The sequence below is a fragment of the Sander vitreus genome, chromosome 3 (assembly GCF_031162955.1).
Source record: "Sander vitreus isolate 19-12246 chromosome 3, sanVit1, whole genome shotgun sequence".
In the NCBI taxonomy this organism is placed as follows: domain Eukaryota; kingdom Metazoa; phylum Chordata; class Actinopteri; order Perciformes; family Percidae; genus Sander; species Sander vitreus.
Genome location: NC_135857.1, coordinates 11,795,260 through 11,810,812, shown reverse-complemented (window position 1 = coordinate 11,810,812; position 15,553 = coordinate 11,795,260). Strand labels below are relative to the sequence as shown.

General features: G+C 39.2%; 1 protein-coding gene across 1 annotated transcript; it reads left to right on the top strand.

Moving 5' to 3' along the window:
• The first annotated feature begins 1,448 nt into the window (after positions 1 to 1,448).
• On the top strand, positions 1,449 to 10,094 carry LOC144512624 (extracellular calcium-sensing receptor-like). Its single transcript, XM_078243451.1, has 9 exons — positions 1,449 to 1,654; positions 1,912 to 2,206; positions 2,369 to 2,455; positions 2,697 to 2,966; positions 3,637 to 3,840; positions 3,944 to 4,213; positions 8,155 to 8,379; positions 8,483 to 8,606; positions 9,181 to 10,094. The coding sequence occupies exons 1-9, from the start codon at positions 1,455 to 1,457 to the stop codon at positions 10,092 to 10,094; spliced, it is 2,589 nt and encodes an 862-aa protein (XP_078099577.1). The 5' UTR covers positions 1,449 to 1,454.
• The last annotated feature ends 5,459 nt before the right edge of the window (positions 10,095 to 15,553 follow it).

The window sequence follows — 15,553 nt, the reverse complement described above, 5'->3', positions numbered from 1 at the left end:
AAATGTGTTGCCCTTCCCTGCATTCAGGCAGCAATCAAAAGAATAAAAGTATAATAATTAAATAAAAATAACTAACAGTAAAACTACTAATCTAAATAAGTGTGTATTCATAAATGGTTTTACTTCTAATACTAGAAGCAATAAAGACATGTTTGTATAAAAAGCATTTTTGCCTGAATACATTCCCTAGGACTTTGAAAGTTTTTCTATGTTTCCACCTAACTAAACCTCAGAGATGGAATAAACAAAAAACAAGAGTAATGTAGTTGTTTAAACAGGTTACCCACGAAGGATGGGTATCCTCCTTTCTACAAAGTAAGACAAGCAGCTGTGGGCAGCATCAGAATCAGCTTATGTTTTAGGAAAATATTGATATTTAGTTTAGTCTGACACGTTTAGGAAAACGTTTATATATACCTAAGACAATAATTAAAATACATCTTGTATTGAGATACAATTGTCTAAGCCAAGAAGCATGTCTCATCCATGTTGGTCTTATATTACCACCTGAAAAGCAAGTTTTTTTTTTATCTTTACAACATCATGTAAAGAGTTTTTGCATTTTAGACAAACAGCAAATATCATCTGCATATAATCTTTGTATTCCCAAATTGATACCTTTTGATGAATTGATATCATTTTGAGTTCTAGCTTCTCAGTAAGTGGCTTATTTGAATGAGCAAACAGTAATGGCCTTGGTGGGTTCCTCTTTTCATTGGGAAACTTGAAGAATACAAAAGTACCTAATAATAAAATCCTCTGATGCTAAAACTTGTTAAGCTTTGGATATTTGGTATGTATTTCCACTCACTTTCAAATGTTTTTAACTTAAATAGAAATGAGATTTCTTCTGAGAGGGCACATCTAGCTTGTACAGTATGATCCTTGATTCACCATTAAGCATTACAAAAGGCATTGTCAAACTCCCACACAAACATATGATACATACATAGTTCTATTGACAAAATAAAATTATTGGATATTAGTGTAATACCAAGTTAATGAAAGTAAAAGTGAAAAAATAAAAGAAGAAAAATGATATTGCTCACATTAGAAAAAGGGATGAAAACAATTGACTCCTAATCAATGTTCTCTAGTTGATTACAGACATTTCAGAAATGTATTTACATAATAAAAAAGAGTGGGCTTAATTTTCCAATAGAAAAACAAAAGAAGTAGCCTAAACATTAAAGTAATTTAAAAATGTATAATTTGGTCCAAGACTTGCTAAAGCACTTGCTCGTTTAACAGGTTAAAATAAAATAATTAATTTACTATGTATGTCCTGCCCACATAACCCTAACCCTGATGGGTGGTGTTAAAAGTTAAACAATGACGTAAAGCATGCAAAGGGAATGTCATAGCCCTGCATATAAAATTCAGTAACCTTGTATGAAGAATAGAAACTGTGTGAGGGGAGGATGGCAGTTATGGGGGCATTTCTTGACACATATATGCTCTTGTGTGTCTACCTTATCTTGTTTTCTTTCTCTTCATCTCTTCCTTCATCTTGTAAATTACGGAGAAAGTTCCATCTTAATGAAATCCACAAGCCTGGCGATGTGGTTCTTGGTGGGATGTTTGAGGTTCACTTTACCTCTGTCTTCCCTGAGCGGACATTTATCTCAGAGCCAGAACAGCCCAGCTGCGAAGGGTAAGTTTCATACACATGCAGCAGACAGCATGGGTCTGCTCAGAGTATTCATGATAATGGGGAGCGAGTAAAATCATTTTTAATGACAGTTTTAGTGATACTTTAGAAAAATAGTATCAAGATACAGCTGTGAAAAGTATAATATGACAACAGTGTAATATGTTATTAACATAGATTTAGATTTTTTTGTAAATATCTACCCAGTTCTCAGAGTGACATTACTTTGTAGTATTTAATAGTGACATTTTGTTTGTTAGCTTTGATATTCTAGGGTTCAGGCATGCCATGACCATGGCCTTTGCTATTGATGAGATCAACAAGAACTCCAACCTGCTACCTAATGTGACTCTGGGATACAGTCTTTACGATAACTGTGGTGCACTTGTTGTTGGATTCAGTGGTTCATTATCACTGGCAAGTGGTCGAGAGGAGCAGTTTCTGCTTGAGGAGAACTGTTTAGGGACCCCTCCAGTCCTAGGGATTGTGGGTGATTCTGCCTCAACGTATACTATTGCCATCTCCAATGTGCTAGGTTTATACAAAATGCCCATTGTAAGTTCCCTATCCTGTCATTTGTATTGTTGAATTTGTATATACTGTATTACAAATGATGTCATCTTTAAAAGTGACACATTGTTGAAATGAAAATATTTAGACTGGCACTGACTTGCATGAGATGGGTAACTTGAGTTTATGCTGTATGTTTCTTTACAGGTAAGTTATTTTTCCACATGTTCCTGCCTGAGTGATCGGAAACGGTTTCCATCCTTCTTTAGAACAATCCCAAGTGATGCTTTCCAGGTGAAACACTATTACCAAGTGGAGAACTGCAAACTACGTCTGTTTCTGGCAATACAGCAAGCTTGTAGAAATTGTCCCACATGAAATAAACCTTTGCTTTTATCCTAATTAACTGTGCTTCAATTGGGAAAACTATATAAATATGTAATTTATGTTACACTAACTGAAGTTAGTTGTAGATGTCATTTTAATAGAATACTAGTCTGTGCACTAATCCCTTCGCAACAATATATCCACTTAGGTGCGTGCTATGATTCAGATTCTAAAACACTTCGGCTGGTCTTGGGTCGGCCTTCTAGTCAGTGATGATGACTATGGACTCCATGTTGCCCGATCCTTTCAATCTGACCTGGCTCAGTCTGGTGGAGGTTGTCTGGCCTACTCAGAGGTTTTGCCTTGGGACAGTGACCCAAGTGAACTCAGGAGGATTGTGCATTTGATAAAGATATCAACAGCTCGTGTAGTCATGGTGTTTGCACATGAGTTCCACATGATTCATCTAATGGAAGAGGTTAGAATTAAAATATAATTTAATGTTGAAATCCATTATGTTTTTTTTTAAATGTAATATGATTCATTATTTCTATTGTTTATTTGAAACTACTGACCGAAATACTGTCAATTACCATCAAATCAAACCTATGTTTCAATCAAACACAACAATAATAATAATAATAATATTATAATAATAATAATAATAATAAAACAGTAAATTTCAGTTCCATTTGGATCCTATTCAGGTCAAACTTGTTTCCATGCCAAATAATTCATCCTGTGGAAGATTCAGCTCAACTTTTTGCTTGAAATATTGAAATATCTTTGTGAGTTTCCATCAGGGGTGAAGGCGTGAAAGGACTACTCCCTAACAGTGAAAGTAAAGCTTATGAAAAAATGAAATCTAGTTCTAAACTTCAGTTATGCATTTTGAGAAAGCTCAAATCACCCATTATGCATGACAAAACAGAGCTTATTTAAATCACTTTATAGTTACTGCTACTTTTTTTAACATTAATTGCAATATGCGTAAAGTGGGCGTCTTTCACTTATAACTTTGTAGCATCTGTGCTTATATGACAAAAAAGCCAAGACAATGGAATTGTTGTAGAAAAATCAACATTTAGTACAAAACAAACTATGTTTTCAACAAATGTGTAACCTGTTTCATATAATGCAATGCACAGGTGGCTCTGCAAAATGTGACGGACCGACAGTGGATAGCAAGTGAAGCCTGGACAGGAAGTACTGTGCTCCACACACCCCTCCTCATGCCGTACCTGAGCGGCACACTAGGAATTGCTATTCGTCGTGGAGAAATACCAGGGCTCAAAGACTTCCTCTTACAAATACATCCTGGCCAATATGACAAAAGCTATGGAAATAACATGGTATGAGTTGAATCTTATAAATTGGTCCTAAATAAATAATAATAATAATTAATAAATAATATATTGTAATTTCTGTTAATAATAACTTTTTAATATGTTTCAGGTGACACAGTATTGGGAATACACCTTTCAGTGTAAATTTGTTCCAGCAGGTTGGGTTGAAGCTGGGGGAGAACTATGCACTGGACAGGAAGATATTGAACATGTGGAGACTGAGTTTTTAGATCTATCTAACCTCAGGCCTGAGTACAACATATACAAGGCTGTGTATGCCCTGGCGTATGCCCTCGATGACATGCTGCGCTGTGTGCCAGGGAGAGGGCCTTTCAGCGGGCACAGCTGTGGTACTTTGCAAAGACTGGAGCCATGGCAGGTGTGATATCAGTTTACACTCCACCTGTTTATGTTTCCAAATACTGCTGCTACACCTTAAGGTACTTACTGACAACCCAGTCTCACGGCAGTTCGTGATGGCATCACGAAAAGAAATCTATTAGATCGTGATACCATCACGATATTGTGAAGATTTACGTGATGTCATGGGTCATGTTTTTTAAACTAATCTATTTCTATGGGAAGCATCTTTCATGATCACAGCACAAATCTTTCTGCCAGTCTGGCTGCAGCAGAGAAGCTGGATACAGCTTTGCTATTATTGGTATTTTTAAAACTATAAATCTACATCTATCAACATTTATTTAGATGTTGTCATGGTATCCCTTTCTTTATTTTAATAATATTATTTCGGTCTTATTACCGGTGAAATATTACAGTAAATAATACAGAACAGTAGGCTACAATATGAGCCCAGCTGGGCGCATTCAAAGCCGATATCCCACAATGCAACGCAGGCCATTCATTTCAGAGAATCAGACAGCAATCAGCGGGTCTTTAACGCCAGGATCGCTTCAATGTACATATTTAATCAGTGGTTATGTCATCAGCAACAACACGTTGCTCAGCTTTGTTCCAGTAAGTTATGCACCGTAATAACGTTTTAAAAAATCAACTGAAGACTCCAGAAGTGACGTAGAAATTACCGCTCCGCGTCTGTGAAAGATTGCTGCACGTTGTACGTGAGAATTTAAACAATAAAAATACCAATAATGATAAAATAGTGTTTTATGCTAAGCACTTTGATTTGTCTTGTCACAGAAAAATACTAGGCCTATATAAAAAACCTACAGTTCAGTGTTTAGAAATACAGCCTAATGGTTTGTTTGACTACTGTGCATTTTTTTTTACTTGTAAGCTACTGTTTTTTATTTATTTAGGCCTACAAAGAGAAGCATTTTTTATTTTATTTTCCATGCATCGTTATTTAAAAACGCAATTTTCTAATTTTGCAGTTGATGAATGTTAATAGCAAAGACTAAAGAGAAAAAAACATGAGCATATTTATGTGTGGGACTTAGTTTGATTTAACATCACACTGCATTATTAGTTCTTTTAAATAAATGACTTTTTTGAAATAACAATTTATGGTAGGCCTAACATATTAATAATTATATTCAGAAGATGATCCTCATATCAATCACCGTGGTTACAGCTTGTAGCCATCCTAACCTTTGTAGCCTTTACTGAGACTACCTTTTCAAAATTAAGAAGGGACTAGTTTTAGGAAGCATTTTCAGGAAATTAAAAGGATAAGCAGATTGTTACCGAGGTTTTTGTTCACAGAGTAAGATGTATATAGCTTTGTTTGGGTATGTGCATACACAACATGTGTTTTGGCATTTTTGGCACACTTCTACCTCAGCCTATACTGCACACAAACACAAGTACTTTTGCATATTCTGCTGAAATAGAGACCCATGTGCAGCGATGCCATGCCAACAATCTCATTCAACCATTTCACAAACTGAGGAAAGGGTCGTGACATGGGTCAGAGGGTATCAGAGGTCATGAATGATGAACCAATCAATCGGCTCTGCTCCTATAGGCACCTTGGTGTTCATATGGACAACACCTTTGGCTGGAAGGCCCGTGTTGAAAGTGTGTGTTATCATTTAGAGCTGACACTCACGGTGAATCAGAGAGTTTATGTTATACAAGGCTGCATTACAGAGCATTTTAATATGTCAGCATGGCAATATCTAAAAACATCTCATTTAAAGCTTGCTTGTCAGGGGACTGTTTCTCCAGGCAAGCACAGAGAATATGGTCTGATCCATCTTTATTCTCCATGCCAAGTAGCTCTTATCCTCTGGCAGAAGAAATAGGGTACCCCAATGTAAACTAAATATTTCTAAACTATAGCCCTAATTTGGACCTACCTCAATTAAAACGTTAAGGCTGCAAAGGTTTTGCAATAGCTTCTTGATATAGGGTTGTGTGTTGCTCTTGTCACTGTTTGTGAAAAATGAGCAATAGATTGTGGCTGTGTGATGTGCTTCAGTCTGGCTACATATCACTTTATGTTTTTTTTTATTGTAAGTATATGTCAGCTGTATGATAAAACAATATGTCAAGTGTTATGTGTGAAGCATTTGAACTCAAGGCAGATATCCCTCTGGGGACAATAAAGTATCGCTTGCAACCTGGTCTCCATGATATGTGAAAATTAAAACGTTGTCGTAGGACTATATCAAAGACATCGTTGGAAAGGTCTCAACCTCGACAGTAACATATGTCCGTCTGAAGAGGATACATTACTCCTGCTTTCAAATATTGACCTCTGAACCTTGAACCCAGTACATGTTTGAAGGCATTTAGCAACAGAAGGTGCTACACACATAGGACCAGCTGTTATAGAAAGCTCTTGACCTCAGCTGTCATGTAGATATGGTCTCCAAAGTTTACCCACTGTAAGCACTGTCAAATATGGTAATAAGCTATTTTTACCTATTTAACAATTTTATTTTTAAAGTTGATGACACCAGGGTGTATCCAACATTCTACACTGCCAACTTCTACTTATGAGAAATATACCAATATATTTAAAAACTACAACTCCCACTTTATATGTGGCCCAGAACCTGTTACAAAGCTAATGTACTTGTAGTTCTTCTGGGGTGGGTGGCTGGATTTGTGCGGCTCCTGTGTTTCTGCTGTCTGCCGTGAATAGGCTTCATTCCATTTCAGATTGCCACCACCCGCCGGCCAACTGAGTAAACAGTACACGAGACAAATACATGAAACTGTATTTTATTATTATTGTTATCTTTATTGTTTAAATCCTCAAATACAACGTTAGACAAAAACATCAATATTACGAATATTATGTATTTGTATCTTTCCTATCCACTGAGCGTTAATTACTACGTCACTTCCGGAGTGTTCCGCAGATTTTTTTAAACGTTATTACGGTGCATAACTTACTGGAACAAATCTGAGCAACGTGTTGTTGCTGGTGACAAAACCATTGATTATATATGCGTACATTGAAGCGATACTGGCGTTAAAGACCTGCTGATCGCTGTCCGAGTCTCTGAAATGAATGCCTGCATTGCATTGTGGGATATTGGCTTTGAATGCGCCCAGCTCGGCTCATATTGTAACCTACTGTTCTGTCTTATTTACTGTAATATTTCATCAGTAATAAGACCGAAATAATATTATTAAAATAAAGAAATGCATACCATGATAACATCTAAATAAATGTTGATAAATGTAGTGTTATAGTTTTAAAAATATCAAATAACAAAGCAATCCAGCATCCCTGGCCAAAATAGACCGAAATAATAACAAGAAATACATATAAACCATGATAAGATCTGGTGAATGAATGTTGATTAAAACAGCGGTTATTGGGCTAAAAATACCAATACTAGCAAAGCTGTATCCAGCTTCTCTGCTGCAGCCAGGCTGGCAGAAAGATTTGTGCTGTGATCACGAAAGATGCTTCCCATAGAAATAGATTAGTTTAAAAAACATGACCCCATCACGTAAATCTTCACAATATCGTGATGGTATCACGATCTAATAGATTTCTCTTTCGTGATGCCATCACGAACTGACATGAGTCTGGGTTGTTAATGAATGTGATATTGTGAGTATAGAATAATAGAATATATGAAAAAAGAGACATTATATAAATAATGACTAATGAGTTTGGTACACTGGCTATTATTGTCATTTGTTTCTTTTGCAAGTAAATATGTATTACTAGACATCGCAGGTTAAAACACATTCCCATTTTCTATTGTGGCAGTAATGACTGACTAATGCTATTAATCCAGTAGAAAAAACAACGGCCTGACCTTCAGGTGTGTCTGAAAATGTAGATGAAAAATTATTTTGCTCCAAATTATTTGAGTATGATTCACTTTTGCACTTTAATGTTTTTTTGTTTGTTTGTTTGTTTTTTTGCAGCTTGTACATTATTTGCAAAAAGTCAACTTCACGACAACATTTGGTGATCAAGTGTCATTTGATGAGAATGGTGATGTCTTACCAATATATGATATCATGAACTGGCTGTGGCTCCCCAATGGAAGAACTGAAGTTCAGAATGTCGGTGCAGTTAAAGAGTCAGCCAATGGAGAAGAACTCACAATTGATGAAGACAAAATCTTCTGGAACTTTGAATCCAAACAGGTTACTTCAGATTTTTCAGTCACCTATTTTGTGTTTTATGGGTAAGTCATTATAGTAGTGTAAAGTGGTGTAGAATAACAGATATTTGTTTTTCTGCCTACAGTCACCCCAGTCTGTTTGCAGTGAGAGCTGTCCTCCAGGTACCCGCATGGCCAGAAGGAAGGGGGAACCCGAGTGCTGTTTTGACTGCATCCCTTGTTCTGAGGGAAAGATCAGCAATAAGACTGGTAGGTATTCAGTTTTAAAGGGCTCATATTATGCTTTTTGGCTTTTTCCCTTTACTTTATTGTGTTATATATCTTTTTTGTGCATGTTATAGGTTTACAAAGTGAAAAAGCCCAAAGTCCACCCCAAAGGGACTTGCTATCTCCAACAGAAAACACTGTTCACAAACTGCTCCAAACAGCTCTATTGTAGTCCAGCCTTTACTTCCGTGACGAACGTGCGTCACTTTGTAACACACGGTATAATGCTCACCTAGCTGCTAGCGTGGCACGTCCTCATACTCTGCTTCTGACTGGCTTGTAGTGCTGACCTAGGCACTGCTCATGTATGACTCCCAACAAAGATGGAATAGAAGTGTGATGCCTCACTCGGTAGCTTAAACAGAGAGCTCAACACACAGGGTGAAAAGAGCAGCTGCAGCAATGTGTAGTACAACAAAAATATGGTGCCATGTAAAACTATTCTGATATAACCTCTAAATACAATTATGAACATGAAAATGAGCATAATATGAACACTTTAAATATTGTAGTTTGGAGATAAACATGTACCTCAATACTTTTCCTATTTTCTTAGACTCCATGGAGTGCACCAGTTGTCCAGAGGATTTCTGGTCGAGCCCCCAGGGTGACCACTGTGTTCCTAAGAAAATAGAGTTTCTCTCCTATCAAGAGCCTCTGGGTATCTGCTTGACAACCACCTCGTTGCTGGGCACATTTATCTGTGCTGTTGTCCTGGTAATATTCATCTATCATCGCAATACACCCATGGTACGCGCCAACAATTCAGAACTCAGTTTCCTAATATTAGCATCACTTAAGCTATGTTTCCTGTGTTCACTGCTATTTATCGGTCGTCCAAGGCTGTGGACATGCCAGCTAAGACATGCAGCATTTGGGATCAGCTTTGTACTTTGTGTCTCATGCATCCTGGTAAAAACCATGGTGGTTCTGGCTGTGTTCAAGGCCTCCAAGCCAGGAGGAGGAGCCAGTCTCAAGTGGTTTGGTATTGTTCAGCAGAGAGGGACAGTTCTGGTTCTTACTTCTATTCAGGCAGCAATCTGCACTGCCTGGCTTGTCTCTTCTTCACCAGTGCCTTATAAAAACACTAAATACCACAATGACAAGATAGTGTATGAATGTGTAGTCGGGTCCACAGTTGGTTTTGCAGTGTTACTTGGCTATATTGGCTTACTGGCTATTCTCAGCTTCCTGCTAGCATTTCTGGCAAGGAATCTTCCAGATAACTTTAATGAAGCCAAACTCATCACTTTCAGCATGCTGATCTTCTGTGCTGTGTGGGTTGCCTTTGTCCCTGCCTATGTCAACTCTCCAGGCAAATATGCAGATGCAGTGGAGGTATTTGCCATCTTGGCCTCCAGTTTTGGCCTCTTGGTGGCACTGTTTGGACCCAAATGTTACATAATAGTGCTCAGACCAGAGAGGAACACAAAAAAAGCAATCATGGGTCGAGGTACCACCAAGTCATAAAAGTTGCAGTTACAGTAAAATGATTAATTAGTCTGAACCAGTATGTATTTGCATTCATTCAGGAGTGAGCGGCCCTTGATAAGGCCAACGTATAACAAATGAGTAAGCTTGTTTTATTGTAATGAATAATTGAAAGGAAACTGGAAATAATAAAGAAATGTTTGTGTGAGAAAGATTATTTTCCTTTTTTACCTCATTTTGCTTTTGGTCCTGTTCCCTAGTATTTGAGAGACTTTAAAAACCTTTGTCTCATTTTCCACCTGACTAAGATTCAAAGATCAAATAAAACCACTATACATATGACTGTTGTAGTTGTTCTAGTATGTAACCCACATAGTATTTTTAAAATTTGGAGGAAGCTACTTTTCTTAAAGTAAGCGAAACAGCAGCGATCATCAACACGACCGAACAACTTGAATCATACAGTACATAATACAAATACATAAAACAATATTTTTTATATTTTTTATTTTATTTATTATTGTTATTTTTATTGTATAAATCCTCACATACGTGTGACAAACATCAAAATGTTGTTATGTATATTGAAGTGATATTGGTGGTACAGAGCTGACTGCTTGCTCTCCGATTGTCTGATATGAATGACCGCATTGGATTGTGGGATATAAATACAGCATACTGTAATATTTCACTAGTAATAAGACCAACATAACAACATTAAAATAAAGAAATTAAAACCATGATACCTGAATGAATGTTGAATAATGTAGGGGTTATAGTTTTGAAATATCAAAATCAACAAAGCAATACAGCTTATCTGCTGCAGTCCAGATTGATAGAAGAAATTCATGGTGATGGTCAAGGATAGGCTACTTCTAATTGATATACATTGATTGAATTCAATTTTATTCATAGTCCATCCATCCATCCATCTTCATCCGCTTATCCGGGGTCGGGTCACGGGGGCAGCAGCTCCAGCAGGGGACCCCAAACTTCCCTTTCCCGGGCCACATTAACCAGCTCCGACTGGGGGATCCCGAGGTGTTCCCAGGCCAGGTTAGAGATATAATCCCTCCACCTAGTCCTGGGTCTCCCCAGAGGCCTCCTCCCAGCTGGACGTGCCTGGAACACCTCCCTAGGGAGGCGCCCAGGGGGCAGCCTTACCAGATGCCCGAACCACCTCAACTGGCTCCTTTCGACGCAAAGGAGCAGCGGCTCTACTCCGAGCTCCTCACGGATAACTGAGCTTCTCACCCTATCTCTAAGGGAGACGCCAGCTACCCTCCTGAGGAAACCCATTTCGGCCGCTTGTACCCTGGATCTTGTTCTTTCGGTCACGACCCAGCCTTCATGACCATAGGTGAGGGTAGGAACAAAAACTGACCGGTAGATTGAGAGCTTTGCCTTCTGGCTCAGCTCTCTTTTCGTCACAACGGTGCGATAAATTGAATGTAATACCACACCTGCTGTGCCGATTCTCCGACCAATCTCCCGCTCCATTGTCCCCTCACTCGCGAACAAGACCCCAAGGTACTTGAACTCCTTCACTTGGGGTAAGGACTCATTCCCTACCTGGAGAAGGCACTCCATCGGTTTCCTGCTGAGAACCATGGCCTCCGATTTAGAGGTGCTGATCCTCATCCCAGCCGCTTCACACTCGGCTGCGAACCGATCCAGTGAGTGCAAGGTCACAGGCTGATGATGCCATCAGGACCACATCATCTGCAAAAAGCAGCGATGAGATCCCCCAGCCCACCGAACTGCAACCCCTCACTCCCAGATGGGGGACAGTTCAGCCATGGCGGAGGCCAACTCTCACCTGAAACAAGTCCGACTTACTGCCGAGAACCCAGACACAGCTCTCGCTTTGGTTGTACAGAGATTGGATGGCCCTGAGAAGGGACCCCCTCACCCCGTACTCCCGCAGCACCTCCCACAGTATCTCCCGGGGCACCCGGTCATACGCCTTCTCCAGATCCACAAAACACATGTAGACTGGTTGGGCATACTCCCAGGCTCCCTCCAGGATCCTTGCGAGAGTAAAGATCTGGTCTGTTGTTCCACGACCAGGACGGAATCCGCATTGTTCCTCTTCAACCTGAGATTCGACTATCGACCGAACCCTCCTTTCCAGCACCTTGGAGTAGACTTTACCGGGAGGCTGAGAAGTGTGATACCCCTGTAATTGGCACACACCCTCTGGTCCCCCTTTTTTAAAAGGGGAACCACCACCCCGGTCTGCCACTCCTTAGGCACCGTCCCAGACTTCCACGCAATGTTGAAGAGGCGTGTTAACCAAGACAACCCCTCCACACCCAGAGCTTTAAGCATTTCTGGACGGATCTCATCAATTCCTGGGGCTTTGCCACTGTGGAGTTGTTTAACTACCTCAGCAACCTCCACCAGGGAAATTGATGCCAATCCCCCCTCATCCTCCAGCTCTGCCTCTACTATAGAGGGCGTATTAGTCGGATTTAGGAGTTCCTCAAAGTGCTCCTTCCACCGCCCTATTACCTCCTCAGTTGAGGTCAACAGCATCCCATCCTTACTGTACACAGCTTGGATGGTTCCCCGCTTCCCCCTCCTGAGGTGGCGAACGGTTTTCCAGAAGCACCTTGGTGCTGACCGAAAGTCCTTCTCCATGTCTTCTCCAAACTTCTCCCACACACGCTGCTTTGCCTCTTTCACGGCAGAGGCTGCAGCCCTTCAGCTAAGTTAGTAATAAGCATTTCTGGGACAAGAGAGAGGAGAGAGGATCTCAGTGTGTCAAAGGAAGTCCCCTGGCAGTCTAAAACTATAACAGCATAACTAAGAGCTGGTCCAAGGCATACCTGAACCAGCTCTATAAGGGTTGAAGTTCGTGCTGAGCATCACGAAAAAAAATCGATTTTATAGGATATAACCTAAAATAATGGAGTCCAATGCAACCCTTTTCAGGGCATATTACATTTTACATTACAGTTCTTCTCTAGCATCCCAAATGGACATTTGTTTCTTAAAACTGTAGCAGAATGTACCTGACGGTATACTGTACATATTTGTGGTGCTGCAAAAAAGTGGCGTAAGTATATCCCTTGAAACCAAAAAAAACATCAGCGTGGCCTCCATCACCAGGTTCAAACTCCTCTGAGACATTTCAGCTGAGTTATGAGTCACTTCCTGTTTGGAAAGTTAATAAAAAGGTTTTTCCTCTTCATCTAAGAAGAAGACAGAAACATGTTGGCACTGATTTCTTCCTCTGAAACATTTTAATGAGTTTAGGCACAGGCTTTTAACCATAAGAGACTTCTTTATGAAAGAGAAAAACAGAAATGGCAAAGGTGGGATTTGAATTCATAACCTTCAGACTGTGGAGCATGTCGAAAAAAGTGATAAAAAAGTCATAGTATAGTATGTCGAAAAAGCGGAAGAGCTATGCAGTAGATGGACGGCAAGCTAAACTTGTATGTTTTCGTTCGTGTTTGTGTTCTCACATTCACAATCTGCAGAGTAATCCTCACCAACACAAGCATGCAGAGTAATCCTCACCAACACAAGCATGTGTATGTTTTGCCTTTCTGTTTTAAATGAGTGATAAATACAATTATTTAATTATTTAATCAACCAGCTAGCTGCCATGCTAACCAGCTGTCCTGCTAACAGGTCCAAGCCGATGATGACCCACTTAACTAGCTAACATCGGTTATTCACTGACCTAGCTACAAATCCAAAAAAGAATGGCACGGAAACTAGCTTCAAAAAGGCCAAAAAAACTAGTTAATTGCGGGTCTGCGGAGCTCCTACCCCAGCTAGCTGATAAGCTAGCTGCAGCTAACTTTGGACTGCTCGCTAGCTGCTGCCCATCGCATCATAATATCCACCGGTCAAATCTAAACATAGGCTACACAGCGAATATAATCACAGATAAGAAGATGGCTAGATGTTACAATTATGTGTGGTTACTACTGATCATATACACTCCGTGATTTACTGCATGGATTAACGTGTGATCGATAATTAATGACTGCACTTCCCAGAGCTGGGATGTATTCAGGCATCCATTAGAAAGTTGCATTGGCACACCCAGTGAACAACGGTATGTGGGTAGCCACGACCGACCATGTCCTCTAAAAACATGGGCTACGTGTTATATAAATCTTTACTTAAGTAAAGAATAGATGTTAATACAAAATAAACCCTAGATTGATGTCTTATATTTGCCATTATGAGGGACTTCCCCCCGCTGTTAGCATAGCATCGCGTACCTGTAACCCAGCCAGCTACAAAGAACTGGTAAGGGACTGTTCGGTATTTATGGAATGGACCACCGGAGGAAAATAGGGGAGGGTCATGTCTTTTTATTCTTTGTTGAGGGGCGGGTCATCCAACATTTTTTTGTCTAGGAGGGGGGGGTCACTGCCCCCCTGGTGGCTGAAACGGGTAATTGCATTGTTTAAAAAATGAGTGGAATAATTATATCTGGCATGACCAGATATTTTATAAATATCTTAAATAACACAAAACAACTAAATGGTGGTAGGTAATACATCAGATTCCATATACTGCTTTAGTAAAAAAAATATTACCTGGCTGACGATGGGAGCAGCAGGACGCAAAAAACAAAAGTTACTGTTGCACTAGTCTGGACATCTTGCCATGCCAACGTTGCAATAAAGGTTTCCTAAATGCCATGTATATAAATTCATGAAAAAGTCATGCTATAGTATGTCAAAAAAAGTCATAGTATAGCATGTCGAAAAAAGTGATAAAAAACCCACAGTATAGTATGTGGAAAAAAGTGATAAAAAGGCATAGTATAGTATGTTAAAAAAGTGGTGAAAAAACCCATAGTATAGTATGTCGAAAAAAGTGATGAAAAAAGTCATAGTATAGTATATTGAAAAAGTTAATGAAAAAAGTCATGCTATAGTATGTCCAAAAAAGTCATAGTATAGTATGTCGAAAAAAAGGTCATGGTATATATATAGCATGCCGAAAAAAAGTGATAATAAAGCCATAGTATAGTATGTCGAAAAAAGGTCATAGTATAGTATGTCAATAAAAAGTGATAAAAAAGTCATAGTATAGTATGTCGAAAAAAAGTGATAAAAAAAGCCATAGTAGTTGTATGTCGAAAAAAGAAGTGATACAAAAGTCATAGTATAGTATGTCAAAGAATGTCATAGTATAGTATGTCAAAGAAAGTCTGAAAGAACATGAACACTCCACAAAAAAATGACCAGCCTTGACTGGAATTCAAACCTGTATCACAGTCTAAAGTGTCTACTTGGTGGTGCTAATTGAGCAGCGCAAACCACTGAGCCACTGTGCCACCCATTGAACTGTGTTGAAAACAGTCATAGCATAGCATGTTGAAAAAAGTGATTAAAAAAGTCATAGTATAGTATGTCGAAAAAAGTCATAGTATGGTATCTTGAAAAAAGTGATAGTATAGTATGTCAAAGAAACTCTGGAAGAGAATGCAAACTCCACAAAAGGAAGTCTGCCCAGACTGGGAA

Coding starts and splice junctions, on each gene's coding strand:
- LOC144512624 (XM_078243451.1), top strand. CDS start 1,455: ATGCTCTTGTGTGTCTACCTTATCTTGTTTTCTTTCTCTTCATCTCTT. Junction 2,456..2,696: donor TCCCAAGTGATGCTTTCCAG/GTGAAACACTAT, acceptor ATATCCACTTAG/GTGCGTGCTATGATTCAGAT. Junction 8,607..9,180: donor AAAGATCAGCAATAAGACTG/GTAGGTATTCAG, acceptor CTATTTTCTTAG/ACTCCATGGAGTGCACCAGT.